Source organism: Myotis myotis, unplaced genomic scaffold (genome assembly GCF_014108235.1).
Source record: "Myotis myotis isolate mMyoMyo1 unplaced genomic scaffold, mMyoMyo1.p scaffold_m19_p_9, whole genome shotgun sequence".
In the NCBI taxonomy this organism is placed as follows: Eukaryota; Metazoa; Chordata; class Mammalia; order Chiroptera; family Vespertilionidae; genus Myotis; species Myotis myotis.
Window position 1 is genome coordinate 63,789,489 of NW_023416401.1, and position 25,202 is coordinate 63,814,690.

The following is a 25,202-nucleotide window of genomic DNA, read 5'->3' on the forward strand; positions in this document are numbered from 1 at the left end:
TTTCTCTTCCAATCCACACACCTCTGGAGAGGGAAAGGGTGGCCTCTTAGGGAAGGGCCATAGGAACGAAAAGAGGCCAGCCATGCAAAGAGTGAACGAGACAGCAAGGACAAAGAATGGCTGGTCCATCAGAGAAAGACAGAGGGGTGTGAGGCATGAGGGTGGCTCCAGATGAGATGGCAGAGCAGGGAGGGCAGGGGCTGGAGCATGCAGGACCTCACAGGCAGCAAGAGTTTCCATTTATTCCAAGTTCAATGGGATGCGATGGAAGAATTCTAAGAAGTGGAAGAGAATGACCTAGCTTCCATGAGGATGGCGGGCTATGGCAGGGAAAGCGTGGCTGTTAGGAAGTAGCGGGGCTGCCACAGGAGCCCGGAGAGCACAGCAGGAAGGCAGTGGAGCAGAGGACCACGCTGAGGTCTCCTCCGGAGGAGTATGAACAAGACGATGATGAAGAGAGCGTCAGTGTGAGGACACTGAAGGAAAACTAAGGATGGCCTGCGTGTTGTAGGCCTGACCAAATGGTAGATGCTGCTCTTGCCCTAACCGGTTTGGCTCAGTGGCTGGAGCGTCGGCCTGCGGACTAAGGGGTCCCAGGTTCGATTCCAGTCAAGGGCATGTACCTGGGTTGCGGGCACATCCCCAGTGGGAGGCGTGCAGGAGGCGGCTGATCGATGTTTCTCTCTCATCGATGTTTCTAACTCTCTATCCCTCTCTCTTCCTCTCTGTAAAAAAATCAATAAAATATATTAAAAAAAAAAAAGATGCTGCTCTTTGCCCTCAATGGTGTGGGAGGGGATGTGGGTGGGAGAACCTTTGGAGCTGTTCTCAGTTAAGTTCACTCAGTTAAGTCCATGAGTTTTCCACGTGGAGGCGTCAAGCAGCTGTTAGGGAGGTCGGGGTCTGAGTTCCAGGAAAGATCAAAGCTATAGGTGAACATGGGCAGCCACTGGCCAGTGGGCTCTCACTTGGGTGACAAAGAGGACAGAGAGAAGAGGGTCCAGGACTAGAGTACTGAAGAGGAGAGTCAGCAATGGGAACTGAGGAGGGATCACTGAAATGGGGAGAAAAAGAGTGTAACGTCTAGGAGGCCAAGAGAGAAGGTGTTTCGAGAAGGGGTGTGCTCGCTTCAGCAGCACATCTACTAAAATTGGGACGATACAGAGAAGACTAGCAGGCCCCTGCGCAAGGATGACACGCAAATTTAAATATGGAAGTGTTCCATATTTTTTTTTAAAAAAAGGAGGGGCTGATCAGCCACATCAGATATTGTGCAGAGGATCAGTGACCATTTTATTTATGGACGTGGAAATGCTGGTCATTTGGACAAGATAAGTTTTGGGGAATGGTCAGGACGGAAACAATCAGAGAGGAGCTCGGGACGAAGGCAGAAGCGATGACCTGCGGCCCAGAGAGCAGAGGAGAGCCGGGTTCTGGACGGGCAGGAGGAAGAAGTGTGCGCCCTACCATTAGCCCCACCAGGTTTCATCCTGGAGAAGATGCCCCGGCATCCCAGTCAGGCCCTCCATTTATATCCTAATCAATTCCAGTATCCAGTGTGGTCCCAGGTTCATTTTAGGCAAAAATTGGCTCAGTAAGCTACCACTGTTCTTTTCTAAGACTAAGAAAATGTTAATAGGAAAGAATGAAGGTGGCATACTCAACCCCAAACTTCACACTTACATACAATACCCCAGAGGTCAGAGGGGAGACAAACTAGATAAGAAAAATACACTAAAGAGGAGAAACAAACAAAAGTCCTCAGGACAGACAATTAATAATAAACCTTACGCAAAAAAATAAATAAATAAATAACACAGCAGGGTATCTACTCCACAGAATTACTAAGAGTTGCCTAAAGAAAGCTCTTCTTGTGAAGAGTCAAACTTCACAGGCCTGTCCATCAGCTCCCCGCTGGAGAAGGAAAGAGGCCTGGGTATTGGAGCTAAGAAACTGGGCATGAAGGGCCAGAGAGCCCCGGGGTTATGGCTCAGCACCCCATTCAAGGACTCCGAGGAGGTGGACGGGACCCATGTTACCCGGGCCAGTGCCTGCCCTCCAGGAAGTGCTGGTCCTCCTTGTGCCGAGGTGTTGGAGCTGTCCCCTGGTCAGCCGCGCCGTGAAGGAGGGCATGGAGCCAAGGGTGGATGTCAAGGCAATTTCCAAGCTTTGTGACAGCTTCTGCTCATGGGACACTGGCCCTGTTGACAACAATATCCAGAGAGAGGTTTGGCAAAAAAAAAAAAGACCAAAACACCAAGTCCACTGAGGTCTACAAAAACAGCACTTCCAACTTCAAACAGACACAATGTAAGGAAAGTCCTCCGATGTCCACTGGTGGGTTGTGATGGCAGAATACATCCCAATGGGGACCCTGGCAGTTGCTACCCACCCACACCATGGGCCCTGTACCAGCTTTCCTCCTCCGGACAACTGCTGGGCAGGTCGGGGCCACCTTGTGGCTCCCCTGCAGAACTGCACCCTACTTTCTGAAGGCCTCCCTGTGGGCAAGGAAATGACTGCAGCCAGCAAACATGCAGCCTTGTACCCCTGCTCTCCCTCCCCAGCAGCCTTAATCCGCTCTTTCCATCTCCTCCCCTCTGGAGACCCCGCAGCTCTGCAGGGATGCTGGCCTGCACGCTCTCCTGTTGGGTAAAGCAAAGCAGTTATTACTGAGTGGGACAAGGAAGATCTCACTCTGTCACTGCACCATCGAGGGCCTTCTCTGTGTGGTCTTCAGAAAGCCAAGCAATGGGCACAAGATGAAGGCCATGGGTGGAGGGGGGAGCTGCCCAAGGAAGGGCTCAGACACCTGTCTGGTTCACAAAACTGCCCAAAGTGGAGAGGGAATTATTTTGGTCTATACTTTATAGGACAAGGACATCAGCTTGGAACCTTCAAGGACCACTGGTCAGCATGGTTCTGTGGCACCAACAAATCTGCCACGGCCAACACCAGTGGAGACCCCCACAGACATCCAGGTCTAAAAACCTTTCTCCTGGTCTCGCCCATCACACTTCAGATGCTTCCAGGAGTTTCTGGGGGCCGTGTTAACTATAATTTACACTCAAAAACAGAGACACAGGTATAACCTTTAAGTGCGCTACTTGCAAAGGATTTTTAGAGTAAGAGAGGAAATTAAAAGAATAAAGTCTACACTGATGAATTTTCACAAAGAAAAAGAAAATATTGTCAAAGAGCTAGCTGCCAAAGCACCAGGCACTGACCATCACAGGGATAATACCAAACATGTACAGAGTAAATTATGTATCTTGGGTAGTGGTGTTCAGTGGTTACAGCACCAGCCTGAGCACCGAAGGCTTGCAGGTTCAATTCCTGGTCAAAGGCACGTACCTGAGTTGCAGGTTTGATCCCAGGCCCAGTCAGGGTGTGTGCGGGAGGCAACCAGTCAATGTGTCTCTTTCACATAGATGTTTCTCTATTTTTCTCTCTTTCTCTTTCTCTCTCTCTCTCTCTCTCTCTCTCTCTCATTCTCCCTCCACACTCCCTCCCTTCCACTCTCTAAAAATCAATGGAAAAAATATCCTCTGGTGAGGACTGACAAACAAACAAAAACAGTGTAAGTGATCTGAATATTAAATTGTTCCAGAGATTAGAAAAAGAAACTTCTAATTTGTCTTATGAAGCAAATAAATCATCCATACCAAACCTGAACAAATATGATGCACACGCACACACACACACACATTACAGTCCAGTCTCACCAATGAATGCAAAAATCCTAAATTAAACACTAGCAAACAGAATCAAGCAGCCCACTAAAAGAAGCAAGACCAAATGGAGTTTACTCCAGGAATGTAACAATGGTTCAATATTTAGAAGTCTGTTAGTGTGCTTTCTCACATTAAAAACCTAAGGATAAAAAATTACAATTAATCTCCATTGATACTGAAAAGGCATTAGACGAAATTCAACCACCAGTCTTAGATCAACACAGTGACTAAAACAGGAACAGACGGTGTGGAAGAGGATCTGAAATGATCCGTGAACTCCACCTCGGGCCCTTGGATCCCCCCTCCCCTTAGAGTGAGCTAGACTTTAGTGACTTGTTTTTCACAAAATACAGCAAAAGCGATGGGATGTCATCTCCATGGTGAGATTATTCAAAGCCAACTCCCACCTTGTTTGCACACCCTTGTGCACACAGCTGCCATGCTGTGTGCTGCCCTTGAGGCCCACATGGCAAGAAACAGAGTGTAGTCTCCGATCACCAGCCAACAAGGAAGTGAAGCCTCCAGGGCCACAGTTCAGCAGGGAACCGCTTCCTAAACAACCATGTGAGTGAGCTTGGAAGGGAATCCTTCCCCAGTGAAGCCTTGTGCTGACTACAGCCCCACCAGCACTTTGACAGTAGCTCGGAAGAGCCTGAAGCAGACAATCCAGCCAAGCAACACCTTGATTCCTGACTAGAGGGGCTGTGAGGTGACTGGGTGGTACTTTAAGCCAGTAAGATTTGGGGTAATTTAAGCTGACAAGGCAAAAACAAAGGGCAATGGTGCCAAGTGTCACCTGGGAGGAGTAAAGATGACAACCGGCATGGACATAGGGCGGTGGGTTACCTGTTGAGCAGTCCATGTGTGTCGGACCAAGCTCACTGGCAGCTTTCATTTTCTTAGCAGTGTGCTCTGAGGTAGTGGGTGAGACCAGGCTTGTGGCAGGAAAACCGGAAGCATTTACATCAAGGCTACTACTGTCTGGGGCATCCTCAGCCTGCTCCATCTTCCTTTTCCGAGATGGCAGAGCAACGGAAGAAGGGGTCAATGCCAATGTAGTCTGTGCTCTCCCAAGCAGGTGGCAGCCGGGGATGGAATGCTGGAGCAGGAAATGGTCGATCCGGGCCTTCAGGGAGGGGTGAGGCAGGGGCTGGGAGTGTGGAGTAAAGGCTACCCCTGTGAAAGGGTCACTGGGCACTCGGCCCCATGTGGCTTCACTGCGGTTACACTTCTCCAGTGTGGCCTGGTCGATGACCTTGCCTGAGGGCAGGAGCATGGGGCAAGGCATGATCTCCAAGGTGATGGGATCCAGGAACTCCTCAGGCACATCCTGAAATACCTCAGCCAGCTCCTGCAGGCTGGAGGGAGCCTGCTGGCCCCCAGACTCACCCCCAGGGTCACAGTCACTCTCCATGGGCAAGGCCGGTACCTGCAGAGCCAAGTCCTGGGAGAGGCTTTTGGAGGCAACCAGCAGGACACCATCTATTACCTCCTGAGAGCAGGTTTTGGCGGGCTGACCCCACACTTCCAACCGCTTGATGCAAGGGATTCCACTGCCTGTCACGTGGGTGATACAGATCTTGAGATGGGCCACATGGTTAAGGGAAAGAGGTCCTTTATTCCAGAGTTCCTGGGCCACAATAGTAGGGGAGGGGAGTGTGGCTTCTATCGGGCCAAATGGTGGCCTGGCCTTGAAGCCCCTGTGGCTAAACACCACCTGGTTTTGGTTTTTCAACAACACTTTGCCTACCAAGGTGAACGCCTCCTTGTCTGGGACGGATGGCTCAGCTGAGCCCAGTGTCTGGCACTCAGAGGTATTCCAAGATGCTCTGTTGGATAAGGCGGACGTGTACATTTCCAGGCCAGTTACATTTTGGCCTCCCCCAGCTGTGAGGTCTATGTTAATCCTACAGATTTCCACACTGAAGGGAAAGGAAACAGTCACATAGACTGGTGGCTTAATAAAATACTCCGTCCTAAAACCACGACTTCTCTTTGTGAGGTCTTCAGAGATGAGATTTTCTACTTCATAGCCATCAGCTGATATCTAGATTTAATGACAAATATGAGACAAATTGATTTGATGAGATCCAAATGAAGACAACTAGTTTCCAAGAATTTGCCACTTCTAAGAAAAATTTTTAAAGAAAACCTGAAGTTCCTCATTTTAAAATTTCCTCAATTACTTCAAATTCTGTGTTTTTTTTATAGGCACCCCATATGAGGGCAACAGTATCCCCCAAGTACTGTCTATTCTTAAAAAATAGGAGCAAGAAAACTTTGCCCAACCCAGCCAAAATCCCTTGAAAATAACATCTCTGTGGAAAGAGGGCATATAAATTAGTAATTTTTTATTTCAGAAAATGAAAACATGCATATTTAGGGGGGAAAAAGATGTTCATTAAAGTTCTTAATTTTGTATTTAGACTACCCATTACAACAAGGTCCCTAGGAAGGCATAACAAACAAGCTTCTTGTAAATCTATAAATGATGGAACTTGGTTTAAAAAAATGTGCGCACATGGACAAAGATCACAAAATATAATGGGAAATTTAAAACGGTGCATGTGCAAAAGATAGGACTGTAAATAACCTCTTCAACTTTTAATATTTCTAATACTTGTTATAACCAATGGAAATTTTAAGATATCTTCGTCCGAAGGAGCCACCTTAACAATCTGGGAACCTAAAATAGTACGCTGAGTGCAGAAACTCCAAATTAAGGGAGGGGTTCAATTCTCCCCTTTGAACTTCCTTATCCACTGCTCTGAGCTGTGAAAACACACCCTCCTTGTACAAAAGGGGAGGCAGCTTAATTCATGTAAAGAACAAGGAAGCCCTAGCCAGTTTGGCTCAGTGGATAGCATGTTGGCTTGCCAACTGAAGGGTCCCGGGTTCGATTTCAGTCAAGGGCACAAGCCCAGGTTGCAGGCTCGATCCCCAGTAGGGGGCGTGCAGGAGGTAACCGATCAGTGATTCTCTCTCATCATTGATGTTTCTATTTCTCCCTCTTCCCTGTGTTTTTTTTTAAAAGCTAAGGGATTTTTTTTTTTTTAAAGGAACAAGGAATAAAGGCAGTAAGACAAAAAAAAAAGAAGAAGAAGAACAAGGAATACAAATAAAAAATACAAGCCATTATTCCTAGCATTTGAAATGGTAAGAACAGGGGGGTGAGAAAGAGGAGGACGAGTGTTTCTAACCGTAACTGACTTTGAGTAAAATTAAAATTTATCATCACAATGAATACAATATCCACAAAATGAGTCACAGCTCACCTTGCAATGGTACTGTCTGACTCTATAGGTGCAGCCTGACCCAATCTTATCTCAATACCACCTGGTGGAATCTAAAACAACGAGGTTTGTGAAAGCACATTAAGCCTGACTTAAGTTCACAGGAAGTGGGGGGAAAAAACCACATGAAAAACAGATATAGTGAATTTATTTATGTGTATATACTTCTTTTGTTTACCTTGTTGCATGAAATTCTTGGTCTGAACGGTGGGAGGCAAAGATTTATTACCATCTTTGTGGCTGAAAGGATAGCTTCCAAGCATCAGAAATAGCCTTAAATAAAAAATAAAACTTGGTATTAGACAAGTTAAAATTCAATTGCAAACCTTTAGGAGTGGATTCCTAAGAGAAGAGACTCAAACAGGGTAACAACAAAAACTTTCATAAACACATCTCTCCTGGCCTATCCTCACTTTCTTTTTATCTGACATGTGATGCTGGGCAATTGTGGAGGAGACTGCTACTGCGGACTGAGCAGGATGCCAAAGACGCTGGTTCTTGGGCTGGAGCTCTTCTAAAGACCCAGTGGAGGCAAGGGACAGTCAGCTCTACCGGGGTCTCCCCACAGGAAAGGTAGGGCCTAAACTGGCTGAGCTCAGAGAAAGAACAAGCCTTCTTACCCTGAGGGTTTCGAATGGGAAGGGGCACAGAAAACAATCATAATGGTACTAAGCATTATTATTTAACACTTCAATGCAATTACATTTTCTTATTAAAACAAAAACAAGAAAAGTGCCCTAACCAGTTTGGCTCAGTGGATAGAGCATCGGCCTGCGGACTCAAGGGTCCCGGGTTCGATTCTGGTCAAGGGCATGTACCTTGGTTGGGGGCACATCCCCAGTGGGGAGTGTGCAGGAGGCAGCTGATCGATGTTGCTCTCTCATCGATGTTTCTGACTCTCTGTCCCTCTCCCTTCCTGTCTGTAAAAAATCAATATACTATATTAAAAAAAAAAAAAAAAAGAAAAGTAAAAAAACATTATTGAGAAATAGAAAATGTTAGGGTTGGAAAGCAGCTTAATAGGACAGCTAATCCAAATAGTCATTTTAATGACCAATGCCCAAGGGGGAAACAGGTAAAGATGGTCAAAAGGTACAAACTTCTAAACATAAGAGAAATAAGTTCTAAAGATATACTGTGCAATATAGTGACTACAATTAACTATACTAGTATATTTAAAAACTGCTAAGAGAGTATATCTTAAAAGTTCTCAACACCATAAAAAACTATGTGAAGTGATGGATGTTAACTAATTTATTACAGAAGTCATTTTGCAGTATATAAATATATCAGTTGAACATCTTAAACTTTTACAATGTTATGTCAGTTACAGTGCAATAAAATTGGAAGAAAAATATAACCCATGTCCAATAGCTTTCGGTACTCTCCGTAGAGGTGTAGGGAAGCCGCTAGGAACATCCCTTCCAGTGGCAAGCTTGTCCAATGGATCTGAACTCCTTGAGGCCAGGCAGCCATTCTATGCTTTACCATCTGGTCAACAAGACCATGAAAAGCTCTGTTACCCAATAGGGACAGAGCCACCCCCTGGGGTCTTTGTTGTCATGATCAGTAAGTCCCCTTGCAGAGGCCAGGCATGTGGAGTGTCCTGTAACATTTTAGTGGGCAGTTTCTGCATAGTGAAGATCTGCCATGGGACCTTTAAATATTTATCTCAGCCTAGTGCCTAACACAGTTTTACCTATAAACACAAAGTAAATTTAACGTGGTTTTAATAAATGCTAAATTTTCTAGGAAGAGAACTTCCATGTAAGTCATAAGAAGGTTGTACTTTGTTTTGTTCAGATCTTTACCAAGATGTGTTTACCATTTCTGAAAACCACATCACTGAGAGTAATGCTAATACACTTGACAGTCTGCATCTGTCTATATTCTAGGTGATTCTATATCTTGGTAAAAGCTTCTGATTATTTCTTTATGCCTTCCAGTATGGTCATACCTAAACATTTACACATGAGAATACATTTTATTATCACAATTAAAAATTTTTCCTTTAAACTGCAGAGGTATCTCCTTTTATATTCATATTGGTTGGACTTGAGAGATGATCAGGATGAGAGGGGTAAGGCTAAACAAAGGGCTTTCAAATGTTATCTCATAACTTTTTAAAATTCCACCTCAGACACCTGAAAGGAAAGAATCTGATTGCCCCACCAATCAATGAAGTAATTTAAAAGGTCTTATCTACAGTGTCTCAGCAAACCTTGTTTTTTTTTTTTTTTTTTGTAAATCTTTATTGTTCAGATTATTACATTTGTTCCTCTTTCCCCCCCCCCATAGCTTCCCTCCACCCAGTTTCCACCCCACCCTCTACCCTTAACCCCCCACTGTCCTCATCCATACGTGCACAATTTTTGTCCAGTCTCTTCCCGCATCTCCCACACCCCTTTCCCCACCAAGAATAGTGAGTCCATTCCCTTTCTATGTCCCTGATTCTATTATAATCACCAGTTCATTCTGTTCATAATTAGTATCTTTACCTTTTTCTTCTTCTTCCTCTTCTTAAAGGATACCTTTCAGCATTTCATATAATCCTGGTTTGATGGTGATGAACTCCTTTAGCTTTTCCTTATCTGTGAAGCTCTTTATCTGACCTTCAATTCTGAATGATAGCTTTGCTGGATAAAGTAATCTTGGTTGCAGGTTCTTGGCATTCATCACTTTGAATATTTCTTGCCACTCCCTTCTGGCCTGCAAAGTTTCTGTTGAGAAATCAGCTGACAGTCGTATGGGTATTCCCTTGTAGGTAACTGAGTTTCTTTCTCTTGCTGCTTTTAAGATTCTCTCTTTGTCTTTTGCTCTTGGCATTTTAATTATGATGTGTCTTGGTGTGGTCCTCTTTGGATTCCTTTTGTTTGGGGTTCTCTGCGCTTCCTGGACTTGTAAGTCTACTTCTTTCACCAGGTAGGGGAAGTTTTCTGTCATTATTTCTTCAAATAGGTTTTCACAATCTTGCTCTCTCTCATCTTCTGGCACCCCTATAATTCTGATGTTGGTACGCTTGAAGCTGTCCCAGAGGCTCCTTACACTATCTTCGTATTTTCGGATTCTTTTTTCATTTTGCTTTTCTGGTTGGGTGTTTTTTGCTTCTTCGCATTTCAAATCTTTGCCTTGATTCTTGCGCTCCTCTGGTCTGCTGTTGGGAGTCTGTATAATATTCGTTATTTCAGTCCGTGTATGCTTAATTTCTAGTTGGTTCTTTATCACAACATCGAGGGTCTCATTAGATTTCTTGAGGATCTCAATAACTTTATCGGCGGCTTCTAGACAGTTCTTGAGAGACCTTAGAAGTGTGGTTCTGAACTCAATATCCTCCATTGACAATTTTGTCCTGTTTCTTTGCCTCCGCATTTTTTTTATGTTTTCTTGGTGCACCCCCTAGTGGTCTTTGTGCGCAGTCTTGTTGTAGTTAAGCCTTGATTGTTGTAGTTAATACTAGGGGGATTTGACCTCCAGGCCAACTGGCTGTGAGAATCAGCTGTGTCTGCATTGGGAAAACTTCTGTCCTCTAGGGAGGTGCTAATCTAGCCTTTGCCTGAAGCTATCCGGCAAATGGCTCTGCGCAGGGCTTGGGTAGGGCGTGTTGCACGGGATCAACAGGGCGGGCGGAGGGAGCAGTTATGGCTGCTCTCAGTCCTGTCCCCAGAGGCTCTGCCTCTCAGAGTCCCAGCAACCGCTGCAAACCTCGGAGAGAAAGCTGCCTTCGAGTTCCGACCGATGCCAGACAGTCCCGCTTCTCCCGTTTGAGTCTGGGTCCCTAGAGACTCGCCCAGAACTGGAGCTCAGAATCTGAGACTCCCTCCCGATTGAAAACGACAACCGCGCCCTCAGCCATCAGCCCGCTTCACGCGTACCTCTGCACCTTTGTATTTTCCGCACTGCGCCTCCTCTGAGGAGGAGGCTGTATGCTGGTCTCTTTCCTTCTAGTTGAAGAATTTCCCCTCAGCCAGTCTTCCTGTGGTTCTAGGCGATGTTCGTTCCGTCTTTTAGTTGTATTTGTGAAGTGGTTGTTCGAGGCAGCTAACTCCGGTGTTTACCTATGCCGCCATCTTGGTTTTTCCTGCTCCATAAACCTTGTCTTCTAGTGAATCATCAGACAAGGACCCTCTAGTAATAAAAGCATACCACATACACAAAATGGCTTAGAGGAGGCTACCAGGGATTCTATTAGATTTAAATCTTACCAACTGGTAGGTCCTAAAGTAAGTACTAACACCCTTATTTTGCAGATGAAAAAACTTGAGGCTCAAAGAAAAGTAAAACTGGAACTCATATATAAACCTTCCCAAACCACCCTGGTTACTATCTACTTGGTCACCATTTACCTTGAAGGATTTGCCAGGAAGTTATATGGATATCTTACTTTTTCTTTTTTGCTGTTATTTAGGTCAAGGTTTGGTATAATTCTATTTTCTTTTGTTTTTTTTTAATCCTCACTCAAGGAGTTAGGATATTTTTTCCATTGATTTTTTAGAGAGAGTAGAAGGGAGGGGGAGAGAGATGGGGAAAATGAGAGAGAGAGAGAGAGAGAGAGCGAGAGAGAGAGAGAAACATCAATATGAGAGACACATCGATTGGTTGCCTCCCACATGTGCCCCTGCAGCCCAGGTACATACCCTTGACCGGGAATCCAACCCATGACCCTTCAGTCCATGGGTCGACGCTCTAACCACTGAGCGACCAGCCAGGGCAGTATCATTCATTTTTTACAAATCAATTCTTCCAAATTTAATATTAATGTGGCTATGCTCTACTATGTAGGAATTTGGAAACCTTCACTGCCCTTTCCAACATGTGCTGGATCAAACCTTAAATTGTGTTTTAAGGAAATCTTTAGGTAAGCTAGCCTTCTAGTATCTTACCTCATCAGAGGTTAATTCCATTAGTCAACTATTAAAACATTTGAACCTATATCTGACAGAAACAACCTACTTGTTCTACACAGTACTTACCAAATCTAATTTTAGAGAATGTTTACAGAAACTGTTCAGTCCATCCACGTGAAATTCTTTTTATTGCCAGCCTAAGTAGCACTTCATGCCTCCTTGCCTGGCCTCCCTGGTGACTTGTGCATTCATATTCTAGACTTCTTAGCAGTGTGGACCCTCAACTATAGCAAAAATAAACACATTGATAAAAATTCAGTGTGGCCAATCTGTGGAGTCACAGGACACCAGGGTAAACAACACCTCAGCTGAGGACCACAATTTTAGTCTCTACAATGTATTCCTCCATAGAGCTGCCCCCCTCAGAGTGCACTGAATTACCTTCATGTCTATCCTAGCCGTAACCGTCACACATTCTTCCCTCCACTGCAAATACTCTTTACCAAACTGTTAGAGCTTGGTTCTGTGCGGCCCCTTAGCAAGGAGTTCAGTAAGAAACAGTTCTATGAGCCCTGACTGCTTTGGCTTAATGGAGAGAGTGTCGGCCTGTGGACTGAAGGATCCCAGGTTCGATTCCAGTCAAGGGCACGTACCTTGGTTGCGGTGGGGGATGTGCAGGAGGCAGCTGATCGATGTTTCTCTCTCATCGATGTTTCTGACTCTCTATCCCTCTCCCTTCCTCTCTGTAGAAATCAATAAAATATATTAAAAAAAAGAAACAGCTCTACGAAGTCGGGCGCTGTTTGCTGCATTAGGTTATCAAAATGATAATTCTCTACACAGCAGTTATCTTCTTTGGGGGAACCATGAGAACACTCTGGTCTCAGTACCAGGAACAGCTGTTTCTTCCAATCAACTCGATATTTTATGGTATAAATATGAATTGTAAAATTAATCATGATCATTTCCTTACTTTGGCTGCTACAACACTCAGAATAAAGTCTGTGGTCCATCCCTCAAATTTATCTTTACCTGAATTCTTCACTTAATTTTAAGTCAGTTTATATTGTGAAAGCTACCTTAAAATAATTTTGGAACAGGACAGTATATAAATAACAAACCATTTTCCTTTTGTTGGACATTTACTAGGTTGTTTGCAACTTTATCCTATTACAGTATTAGGATAAAAAAATTTAAGTAGATTTAGTACAATTTTGACTTTTCTAAAGGAGTCCTACATGTTTCTTGTTAAGCTTGCTATTTATGGATAGGATTCTTTTATCCCATTAATTTTTCTAACCAGTTAGTCCTATATATAGGAAAGCTTTTCACTTTGGTATCTTCGTTATGTGTTCAGCTGTCTCACTGAATGAACTCATTAACAGATTTTCGGTTATTTTGGAGGCTTCTATAATGTCGATAATAATGAGAGCCCTTTTCTCAAAATGGTGACTCTTATTTGTCTCTCATCTTATTACACATAGCTAGAACTTCCAGAATTATAAGAAATAATAGAGTTGCTTTACTTGTTTTGCTCCCATTAGAAGATGACTCCAGTGCTTCATCTTTGGACATAATGTTGATTGTACAGATTGAAATACTGTTTATGTTAACGAAGCATTTAATTTTCATAGCTAAAAACAAACACACCAAAAAACTATGGCCCTGGCCTGTGTGGCTCAGCTGACTGAACATAATCCCATGCACTGAAAGATCTCTGGTTTGATTCCTGGTCAGGGCACATACCCAGGTTTTGGGCTTATCCTGTTGGTGGGTATGGGAGGCAACCGATCGATGTTTCTCTCTCACATCAATGTCTCTGTTTCTCTCCCTCTGTCTCTCCCCCCAACCCTACCCCAGCTCCTTTCCTCTCTCTCTCAAATCATTAAAAAACAACAACATATTAAACAACAGCAACCATTCTTTGTGTGCTGATTTTCTCTGCATATTTTTATTCTTTTTCTTATCTAACAGACTGAGATATAACACATTTTTCTAATTTTAAACCTTACTTTTATTCCTAGGATAGGTTCTATTTGATTGTGGCAGATTTTTCCTTAAATGTTTTTCAAATTGTACTGAATTTGATTGCTCATATTTAATTTTAGATGAGATATTGAAGTTCCCTGCAGTTCAGAGAAGTAGTTTGGAGCCAGACAATAATAGTATTATAAGACAGCAAGTTAACAGGGGTTTATAAGCAGATATGTCAATTTTCATTACAGAGATTTATTTTTCTTTTTATTACAAAATACTTCAGATAAAAAGGTAAAAATTATAATCTATAATAATAAAAGCATAATATGCTAATCAGACCGAACAGCAGAACAACCTTCTGGGCATCCTTCCAGGCGACTTTCCGGACAAAGCTGCGGCAGCGGGGGCAAGGCAGAGGTGGTTAGGGGTGGTCAGGCAGGCAGGCAAGTGGTTCAGGTGATCAGGCAGGCAGGGGATCAGTTAGGAGCGCTGAGGCAGGCAGGCGAGTGGTTAGGGGCAATGAGGCAGGCAGGCAGAGCGGTGAGGGGCAATCAAGCAGGCAGACAGGCAAGTGGTTAGGAGCCAGAGGTCCTGGATTGCGAAAGGGATGTCTGACTGCCGGACATCCCCCAAGGGATCCCGGGTTGCAAGAGGGTGCAGGCCGGGCTGAGGAAACGCCCACCCCTGTGCATGAATTTCATGCACTGAGCCTCTAGTATAAGACAGTATACTATAATATAATTAATATAATATAAATATATCCACCACCTAGATTTAGCAAATGTTAACAATTCAGCATGTTTGCTTCTCATTTCAGTGTTAAAAGCAAAATTTATACGGCATCAACAAAACCCACCACCAATCCTATTTCTTCTCCCTTTTTATCAAGAAGCAAGAATGTGAAGTTGGTGTCTCTCACTCAAATCAGTATAGATATGTGTGTATCCACAAACAACATAGAGTAGTTTTATGTATATTTAATGTACCTTAATGATAATATACCATGAGTATCATTTTATAACTTGCTTTTCTAATAAGCATTATTATTTTAAGGTTTCTATGCTAAAATGTGTATGTTTGGTTTCATATATATATACACACACACTCACACACACACTGAGTGGCCAGATTATTATGACTACCTGATGTTTGTAGGCAAATTAGCTATAATTTCCCGCTGAAGTTGCTAGAGCGCCAGATCATTATAAATGTCTGAACAGCACAACATACCTAAATATCGTTGCTGATCAAGTTCATCCTATCATGTTGATGGCGTATCCCAATGGAGATGGCTTCTTCCAACAAGACAATGCGCCATGCCACGGTGCTCGTATTGTGCAGGAGTGGTCTCAAGAACATGAGGGAGACTTTACCTTGCTTAGGTGGCCCCCACAATCACCAGATCTCAATCCAATTGAGCATTTGTGGGACGAAGTTAAAAGAGCCATCAGGCAGCTGGTTCCACAACCATCAAATCTCACAGAACTGGACAGTGCTATTCATCAGGCATGGTGTCAGATTCCTCGCATCACCTTTCAACATCTCGTGGAGTCAGTGCCAAGAAAAGTCGCCGCAGTATTGAAGGCAAAAGGTGGCCCAACAAAGTACTGATGGAGTGGTCATAATAATCTGGCCACTCAGTGTGTGTGTGTGTGTGTGTGTGTGTGTGTGTGTGTGTGTGTGTGTGTACGCGTGTGTGTAGTTTTTTAATTTTAACTTCATGGTCCTGTTTGCAAGTCTTGAAGCACTACAGACTTCCTTCTAACAGTGATTATGGAAAGTAAAGGTTTATAACAGAACTCTCTGCAGATGACAGAGTGGGGAAGAATGGCTTAAATCAATGTTTCTCAATTTGTGGTTTTGAAATCAAGTTATAGGTTGAATAAGAAAAAAAACTAAAAGAATATAAAATATTCAAGTGCACATAGCATTATGTGATAAACTTTTGTTTCTGTTTCATACAAATATACTGTATACAGCAAGTGTATATACCAGATTCAATATAAAATATATTTCTTATTATACTCTTGATGGAAAAAAAATGAAAAACACTGGCCAAGTATACCCAGAAGTCAGGGAAGAATTCACAGGAGTAACTTTTGAACTGGGGACAACTAGGACACATGCCTGACCTCACGGGCAATTTCTGAGGAGTGACAGGTAGGACATGCTAATGGCACAATGGACAATATATGCTTGACTATAGGAGCCAAGACTCAAGAAAGAACAGGAAGAAAGGGGGAAAGGTACTAGGGAGAGGACAGTAAGAGTCAAGACATAGAAATGGGACAGTGTGAGGCAGGTTCAAGAAATGTTGAATATGCCTCTAGCTAGAGGGGGGAGGAGGAGGCAGAGCTGGAAAGGCGGATGGAACCAGATGGGGAGGGCCTTGAAAGTTATGCCAGGGGGCTCCAGGCTACTTTACCTGGTGGCCTAGGGATTGTTTTTCCAAACCACAGATCAAGAATCATGAACTCAAATTACTAAGCCATAATCCGCACTGAAAAACATTAAGAATAGAAAGAAAATGTCAGAGTGTAGCACACATGAGGGTGAAATGTGTTTTGTTTCAGATATAGATACAGATATAGGTATCTAAATCTTTCTCCTTCCCACCCTCCCTTCCTAGATTTTGATGTAAAAGGTATTTCTTACTAAGGGTTGTAATAAAAAATAAAGTTGAAAGCCACTGGTCAGAGGGAAGTAATAGCAGGCTTAAAACCAGGAAAAGAAATGACACTAATCTGCCGAAACCGGTTTGGCGTGGATAGAGCGTCGGCCTGCGGAATGAAAGGTCCCAGGTTCGATTCCGGTCAAGGGCATGTACCTGGGTTGCGGGCACATCCCCAGTAGGAGATGTGCAGGAGGCAGCTGATCGATGTTTCTCTCTCATCGATGTTTCTAACTATCTCTCTCCCTTTCTCTCTGTAAAAAATCAATAAAATATATTTAAAAAAAAAAAAAGAAAGAAAGAAAGAAATGACACTAATGAAAAGTCTGGTCCTAACCGGTTTTGCTCATTGGTTAGAGTGTCAGCCTGCAGGCTGAAAGGTCCCAGGTTCGATTCTGGCCAAGGGCATGTACCTCGGTTGCAGGCACATCCCCAGTAGGAGGTGTGCAGGAGGCAGCTGATCATGTTTCTCTTGCATCAATGTTTCTCTTGCATAGATGTTTCTAACTCTCTATCCCTCCCCCTTCCTCTAAAAACTCAGTAAAACATATTTAAAAAAAGAAAAGTCTGCCATTGACCTCCTAGAGAATTCTGAACCACTGAGAAGCATTTGCCCTTCAAGGGGTTTTCCTTTCCTCGCTGATGTGTTCCTGTCGTCTTTTTTGCACTACACAAGGGGCTCTCTTTGCAAATGGCTTTCTGAAGACATCAAATGAGTATCAAAGTACAAACTATTTAGAAATAAATTAGCACTATCATTTTTCCCTTAACATTTTTTTCCTTTAAATTTTTTTTGAGAGAGGGTTATTCTTTAAGATGAGGAAGGAAAAAAATGAACTATGTTTAATATATTACTGAGTATCTCACAAGGATTTCAAAGCTTCCTTATAAGAAATCTTTCATTTTAAAAAATTTTAATTAACTTTTTAAGATCACTGTAAGTTCCTGTACAGTCATAATAACCAATACAGAGAGATCTATGGAGAGGACATGATTCTTAATCTGTGGTTTGGAAAAACAATCCCTAGGCCACCAGGTAAAGTAGTCTGGGGCCCCCTGGCATAACTTTCAAGGCCCTCCCCATCTGGTTCCATCCGCCTTTCCAGCTCTGCCTCCTCCTCCCCCCTCTAGCTAGAGGCATATTCAACATTTCTTGAACCTGCCTCACACTGTCCCATCTCTATGTCTTGACTCTTACTGTCCTTAACCAGTTTCCCTCAATGGTAAGGTCTTGCTTAACTATAGTATAACAGCATAACCAGGAAATTGACAATGATACAATCCATGGATCTTATTCAGATTTCATAAGTCTCACATGCACTCATTTGTGTGTGCCTATGTGTTTAGTTCTATGCCATTTTATTCTATGCATAGATTTGTGTAATCACTACCATAATCAAGACACAGAACAGTTCCCTCACAAGGATGTCTTGTACTGCCCTTTAAGAAGCCTTTTACTTTGTATGTCCAAATACTCTAGTACCACAGAAGTGTTTAAGTTCTAAGCCCCTCAAGTGAAGACTCCAGTTAATTCCACTGCCCACATTGTAAGAAATAAACTTGAGTGACACATTTATTTTTGGTATACCTGTCACTTAAATGATAAATGACTATGTAGAAAAATTCTCTCTCTCATATATATATATATATATATATATATATATATATATATATCTCACAAAATAGAAGAATTATGATCACACATTTGTTAGAAATCTGTATAAGAATACGTACACATCGAAGAGTTTGGGAGGTAATAGTGGACATGCAGAAACTTAAAAAAAGCAATATATTAGAGTAGTGGGATAAGTTTTTTTTTCTTTCATATGTTTAAAGTTGAAGTACGTAGTTAAACAATTGCATGGGTTCCTGAGGTCTCAGGATGGTATCAGAGAGGACTGTGACTCTATATGCATGCCCACAGTAACTGACAGCCCCTATAGGATTGGATGTCCAGACGGAGACAGACCTTTCTCCTCTGTCTCCCTGTAGTCAGGCTGAGTAAGGGAAAGTGCAAGGGGAGGACTGAGAAGAGACCCAAAGGTAGGCTGATCAACAATGTAGTCTACCCAGGACTGAGGTATTTCCAGAATGTGGAACTCTCAGCACTAAAACCAGGAGGGTAAACGGGGACAAGCTGGTCATCCTATCTGGAAGGTTTCTGTCTGTGCTTCTTTGGAGCTTGAAGCAGCTACGCAAACCTTTTTGTTGTTGAGGACTCAGAACCTAGGGGTGGGGAAGTGTGGAGGGATAATTTTGAAGAGAGTAAGGTGACCATGACACTTATTGAACACCTCAGCACCCATCTTCCTTTGGCCTACAAAGAAGTTGCCATAGCTGAGTAGTCTCACGAAAATGTAATGGAAAGTAATTCTGGCAGTTTAAAGACTAGGCTCAAACAGGTTACTGAGGGGCGGAAAAGAAAAAGAAAAGATTACCTGTCAAATAAGAGAAAAGCATTTAACCTCAAAGAGTGGGTGGAATACCAATGCACTGAGCAATTTTATAAATTGGGCACTTCAGCTTATAAAGAAGTACAATGCTTCTTATAATTTCAAAATTGAGTTACTTGTCCATCCATGAAAATACTGACTTATGTGAATTCTTCTTAGAGCTGGTTAAAATGAAAGACAGCTGTCCCAGCCTATCCCACACAGACACCCACCAGTAAGAGGTACACAAGGAGACCAGAACAGGTGTGGGCCCAAAAGAAGCCTGCAATCTTACACACTTGGAGCCAATTCACCCTTTAAAGGTTTAATATGTGCAAGGCATTATGCTAAGCACAAGACAGTTTTTAAAAATTCATAGGTTCAAAGCAAGGCAGAGTTGGGTATAGTTTTTACTTTAAAGAGTCCCACAGACTCTTTAAGGACATGGACAGAGTTCTAATACCATTTACTCAGTGCCTTAATAGTAGTGTCAGCAAAATTCTGTGGGAAACCAAATGAACCTTAACTCCATCCCTCTACTCAGGCCTTATTCCATGTGTTCTTGCCTCTCTACAAAATTCTCAACTTATCTCTGACTACTAGTCCCTTTCCTTAACATGTAAACAACATTCAAGTCTCTTCTGCCCTTAACAGCCCATCAAAAAACCCTGTCTTGTCCAGCTGGTGTGGTTCAATGGTCCAACATTAACCTATGAACCAGAAGGTTGCGGTTCGATTACCTGGCAGGGCATATGCTGGGGGTGTGGTATCGATCCCCAGTGTGGGGCATACAAGAGGTAGCCAATAGATGATTCTCATCATTGATGTTTCTATCTCTCTGAAATCAATAAAAATATATTAAAAAACAAACAAACAAAAAAAACCCTGCCTTGGTGCTGTGTCTTTTTTAGGGATGCCAACTTAGCAAATATAAATTTTAAATGCCCACTTATATCTAGTATTTATCCAGTAAACTAGGAATAGAAAGGAACTTCCTCAACACAATAAAGGGCTTTTATGAAAACCCACAGCTAGTTCAGCTGGTGTGGCTCAAGGGTTGAGCGCCAACCCATGAACCGAGAGGTCACCAGTTCAATTCCCTCAGGGCACATCCCCAGATTGCAGGCTCAATCCCCAATAGGGACATATAGGAGGCAGCTGATTGATGTTTCCATTTTTCTATCCCTCTCTCTTCCTCTCTCTCTCTAAAATCAATAAAAACATAGTTTGTTTGTTTTTTTAAAAAAATATATTTTATTGATTTTTTACAGAGAGGAAGGGAGAGAGATAGAGAGTTAGAAACATCAATGAGAGAGAAACATCGATCAGCTGCCTCCTGCACATCCCCCACTGGGGATGTGCCCACAACCCAGGTACATGCCCTTGACCGGAATCGAACCTGGGACCTTTCAGTCCGCAGGCCGACGCTCCATCCACTGAGCCAAACCGGTTTTGGCAGTTTGTTTTTTTAAAAAAAAGAAAAACACAGCTAGCCCTACTTGGCTCAGTGGATAGAGCGTCAGCCTGTGGACTGAAGGGACCCAGGTTTGATTCCGGCCAAGGGCACATACCTGGGTTGCAGGCTCGATCCCCAGTAGGGGGCGTGCAGGAGGCAGCCGATCAATGATTCTCTCTCATCATTGATGTTTCTATCTCTCTCTCCTCCCTTCCTCTTTGAAATCAATAAAGAAATATATTTAAAACAAAAACAACAACAAAAAACCCCACAGCTAATAAACTTAATGGTGAAAAACTGAAAGCATTCCCTCTAAGATCAGGAACAAGACAAAGATGCCCACTTTCACCAATTCTGTTCAATTCTATACTGTAAGTTCTAGGCAAATAAATAAGTAAATGGGTACCCAAAGTAGAACAGAAGAACTAAAACCATCTCTATCCATAAATGATATAATCCTATATATAGAAAACACACATACAAAAAACTATTAGTGCTAATAAAAGAATTATGCAAAAGTGCAGGGTAAATCAAGTTGTATTTCTATAAATTAACAAGGAGAAATTTGTAAAGGAAATTAAAACAATCCCATTTACAACAGCATCAAAAAATAAAATATTTTAGGAATAAATTTAACTGAGGAGGTGCTAAGACTTGTACACTGAAAACTATAAAATATTGATGGAAGAAATTAAAGACGACCATTTCCGGCCAGCGTGGCTCAGTGTTTGAGCATTGAGCTATGAACCAAGAGGTCACAGTTCAATTCTGGTCAGGGCACATGCCCAGGTTGTGGGCTCAATTCCCAGTGAGGGACATGCAGGAGGCAGCCAATCAATGATTCTCTCTCATCATTGATATTTCTATCTCTCCCTCTCCCTTCCTCTCTTAAAAAAAAAAAAAAAAAAATGACCTAAATAAATGGAAAGACATTCTGTGTTTATGGACTGGTGACTTAATATTGTTAACATTGAAAGATGCTGTCCTGACTGGATGGCTCTGTTGGATGGAGCATCATCCTGTACACCAAAAGGTTTCGGGTTTGACTCCCACCCAGCGTACTCATCCAGGTTGAGGGTTAGAACCCTGGTTGGGGCACCTATGGGAGGCAACTGATTGCTGTGGTGTGTGTTTGTTTTTCTCTCTCTCTCCTCTTTCCTCTCTAAAATCAATAAAAACATATCCTTAGGTGAGGATAAAAAAAAAAAAAAAGATTGAGCCCTAACCAGTTTGGCTCAGTGAACAGAGCAACGGCCTGCGGAATGAAGGGTCCCAGGTTCAATTCTGGTCAAGGGCATGTACCTTGGTTGTGGGCACATCCCCAGTAAGGGGTGTGCAGGAGGCAGCTGATTGATGTTTTTCTCTCATCGATGTTTCTAACTCTCTATTCTTCTCCCTTCCTCTCTGTAAAAAATCAATAATATATATATATATATTTAAAAAGATTGAAAGATGCTAAATACCATTAGTCACTAGGGAAATACAAATCAAAACCACTTCAGAACTACCAGAATATTTTTAAAAATACAGAAAATAGCAAGTGCAAGTGTTAGCAAAACTGGAACCCTAGTACACTGCTGTTGGGAATTTAAAATGGTACAGCCACTGTAGGAAAGTTAAATATAGAATTAACATATGACCCAGCAATTTCACCCCTACATAAAAATACCCAAATGTACTGAAAACAGGTGTTCAAACAAAACCTTGCACATATTCACAGCAACACTATTTGTAATAGCCAAAACAATCCAGTGCCCATCAACAGATGGATATGGTGTATCCATCCAATGGAAAATTATTCAGCCATAGAAAAGAATAAAGTACTGGTATATGCTATAACATGGATGGACCTTGAAAACATTATGCTACATAAAAGAAGGCAGACCAAAAAAAAAAAAAAAAAGGTACATATTCCATTTTACATATAATTCCATTTTAAAAAATATTCAGAATAGGTAAACCCATAGACAGAAAGCAGATTAGTAGTTGCCAGGGTCTGGGGAAAGAGAATAATATAGAGTGACTGCTTAATGGGTATGGAGTTTTCTTTTGGGGTGAAGAAAATGTTCCAGAACTAAATAGTGATGATTGGTTGCACAATATCAATGTACTAAAATATTACTGAATTGTATACTTTGTTTAAAATGGCCAATTTTGTGTGTAATTTACCACAAAACATTATTCATTGCTTATCTGAAACTTAAATTTAACTGGGCAACCTGTATTTTATCCAGCAATCCTAGTCCTAGTCTAAATCCTGCTAAAGTTTTCATCTCCTCTTCAAAAGTTTTCAAGGAATTGCTTCAACATTTGCAACCCAGCCCTTAACTCTCATTCAACAGATGTGCAATCTGGTTTCTGCTGACAATTCAATTCAAACTGCTATTGTTAAGGTCATTGGTAATATCCTGGTTACCAAATTTATTGGTGATTTTTCAGTTGTCTTAATTGTTCTCTCTCCAGCAACTGACATACAAACCCTCTTTTTTTTTTTATTAGTTAAGGTATTACAAATGTGTCCTCATCTCCCCCATTAACCCCCAACCTCCCCCCCCACCCCCCCCCACCCCCCCACCGCACACTCATGCTCCCATCCCCCTATTGTCCATGTCCATTGGTTTGGCTTATATACATGTATACAAGTCCTTCGGTTGATCTCCAAACCCTCTTTTTATTTAGGATATGTTTTCATTGATTTAAGAGAGAGAGGGAGAGGTAGAGAAACATCAATGTGAGAAACATCAATCAGTTTTCTCCCACACACACCTTGACCAGGGATCAAACCCACAACCTGGGTATGTGCCCACCCTGGGAATTGAACCTACAACCTTTCAGTGTATGGGATGATGCTCCAACTAACCCACACAGCCAGGGCCAAACCCTCTTTTTAAAATAAATAAATAAATAAATAAATAAATAAATAAATAAATAAATAAATAAATAAGTAAGTAAGTTGATTTCAGAGAGGGAGGGAGGATAGAAACACCAAATGATGAGAGAATTATTGATTGGCTGCCTCCTGCACGCTCCCCACTGGGAATCGAGCCCGAAACCCGGGCATGTGAGCATGTGCTCTTGACTGGAATCGAACCCAGGACCCTTCAGTCTACAGGCTGACAATCTATCCACTGAGCCAAACCAGGTAGGGCTAAAAATTGATCTTTGAGAAGAGACCTAGATAATGATGGGAGGGATCCTTTTTAAGAGAAATTCTCACAGACTCCCCAATGTTTACAAACGTTACTTGTACTGTTACATATATACAATCATAAATTGGCTCTAATATAACCTGTGGCTTTAATACAACCAAACCTGAAGCCCCTTACCAGTGGTCAGCAAACTGTGGCTCGTGAGCCACATGAGGCTCTTTGGCTCTTCCACCAAATACCGACTTCTGCGCATGGGCCACGAAGTTTCAATCGTACTGTACGTGCGCACCCGCACGTGGTATTTTGTGTAAGATCGAGCTGCAGTTTGCCGATCACTGCCTTAGACTGCTTCTGTTAAGGGCAGTAATAAGTTTCCTTCTCATCTGAGCTACTTGCCATGAAAAACATTCTGCCTGGTCATATTTAAGAACCTCTGATTCCACAGGCACTCAAATAATTCTAGTCTTCTAAGTTCAATTTTAGGGAGAAAATATTCCAGGGGTAAAAAAGAAGTCAAAATGCAGAAGAGGGGGCTAAGAGGAAGATAGTAAGCTCACTAATTCTGAAATGGCTTTTTAAAGCACGGAGAATCAGCAACTAGGGATAACCAACCCAATCTAAACAAGAATAAGGACTTTAATTTTGGAGGGTGTGAAGAAAAAAACATGCATGCAGGGAAATCCTGAAATATAAGTGAAGTTATACAAGACTAGGGGCCCAGTGCACGAAATCATGCACCTTGAAAGGAACTGTGGGCCGTGAGGCTGCGGTGGGCACAGGGGCAGGTCTTGGCCCATCCTCTGCGCCCCCACCCAGCCCCTCCTGCTGCAATCCCCAGTCCTGTCTGCCGGCAGCCCTGCTCCTGCCACCACTGCTCCCACGTGCTGACAGCACCAGTCCCGCTCACACCCACTGACAGCGCGGAGCCATTGGGGCCAGTGCAAGCAGCAGGTGTGAGCAGGGCTGGAGCCATCAGCGGATGCAAGGCTGGAGCCATCAGCAGATGCAAGCAGCAGCTGCTGCCCCAATTGCCCCTCAGGAGCAGGGGAAGGTGATCGGGTGCGAGTAGCTGCTCCAGAGCCAGCAGCGGGTGCAAGAGGCAGATGCCAGCCCCGATTGCCCCTCAAGAGCAGGGGGAAGTGGGGAAGCTCTAAGGTGCAATCAGGGCCGGCAGCCGCCACTTGTACCCACTAACGGTGCCAAGTGATCAGGGCTGGCACCAGCAGTAGATGAAAGTGGGGCCAGTGTCGGCAGCAGGCGTGAACATCCAGCAGGACCGCAGCATGCGGGAACAAAGAATTTTCAGTAACCATCAGAGGCTCGCCCCAATGACAGTGACCGGTCCCTGCCTTGGTCTGGCACCCCCGCTCACCTGTTCCACCATCCCGCTACAACCGATGCCCACCATGTTCCGCACTCTGCCACCTGCTGCTGATGCCCATGTTCCACACACGCCCCCTCGTGGTCAGCGCACATCATAGCGACAGGTTGTTCTGCCATTCGGTCTATTTGCATATTAGGGTTTTATATAGAGAGATTCTTATTTTATAGCAAAGTATATAAAAACCAACTTTTATTATTATTATTTAAATGTTTTTATTGGTTTTAGAGAGGGGAAGGGAGAGGGAGAGAGCAAAACATCAATG

The 25,202-nt window shown here is 43.0% G+C and overlaps 1 protein-coding gene and 1 non-coding gene across 11 annotated transcripts in view; one reads left to right on the forward strand and one right to left on the reverse strand.

Annotated features, from left to right (window-relative positions):
• UBOX5 (U-box domain containing 5) overlaps positions 1-25,202 on the reverse strand; it is a 39,217-nt gene that overhangs the window by 1,631 nt on the left and 12,384 nt on the right. For 6 of the 10 annotated variants that reach the window (XM_036321205.1, XM_036321206.1, XM_036321204.1 and 3 more), the window contains 3 exons: positions 7,206-7,300; positions 4,581-5,781; positions 2,040-2,201 (listed from right to left, as the gene is read on the reverse strand). In XM_036321205.1, the coding sequence (XP_036177098.1) occupies positions 2,040-2,201; positions 4,581-5,781; positions 7,206-7,259 (1,417 nt within the window). In that variant the 5' untranslated portion in view covers positions 7,260-7,300. Of the gene's footprint in view, positions 1-2,039; positions 2,202-4,580; positions 5,782-7,205; positions 7,301-9,525; positions 9,589-10,899; positions 10,962-11,997; positions 13,587-25,202 lie in introns of those variants that run through there. The other 4 variants (XM_036321209.1, XM_036321207.1, XM_036321208.1 and 1 more) reach the window with 4 other exon arrangements.
• Positions 1,121-1,231, forward strand: LOC118663959. Its single transcript, XR_004970239.1, has one exon. It is a non-coding gene; the product is annotated as a U6 spliceosomal RNA (small nuclear RNA).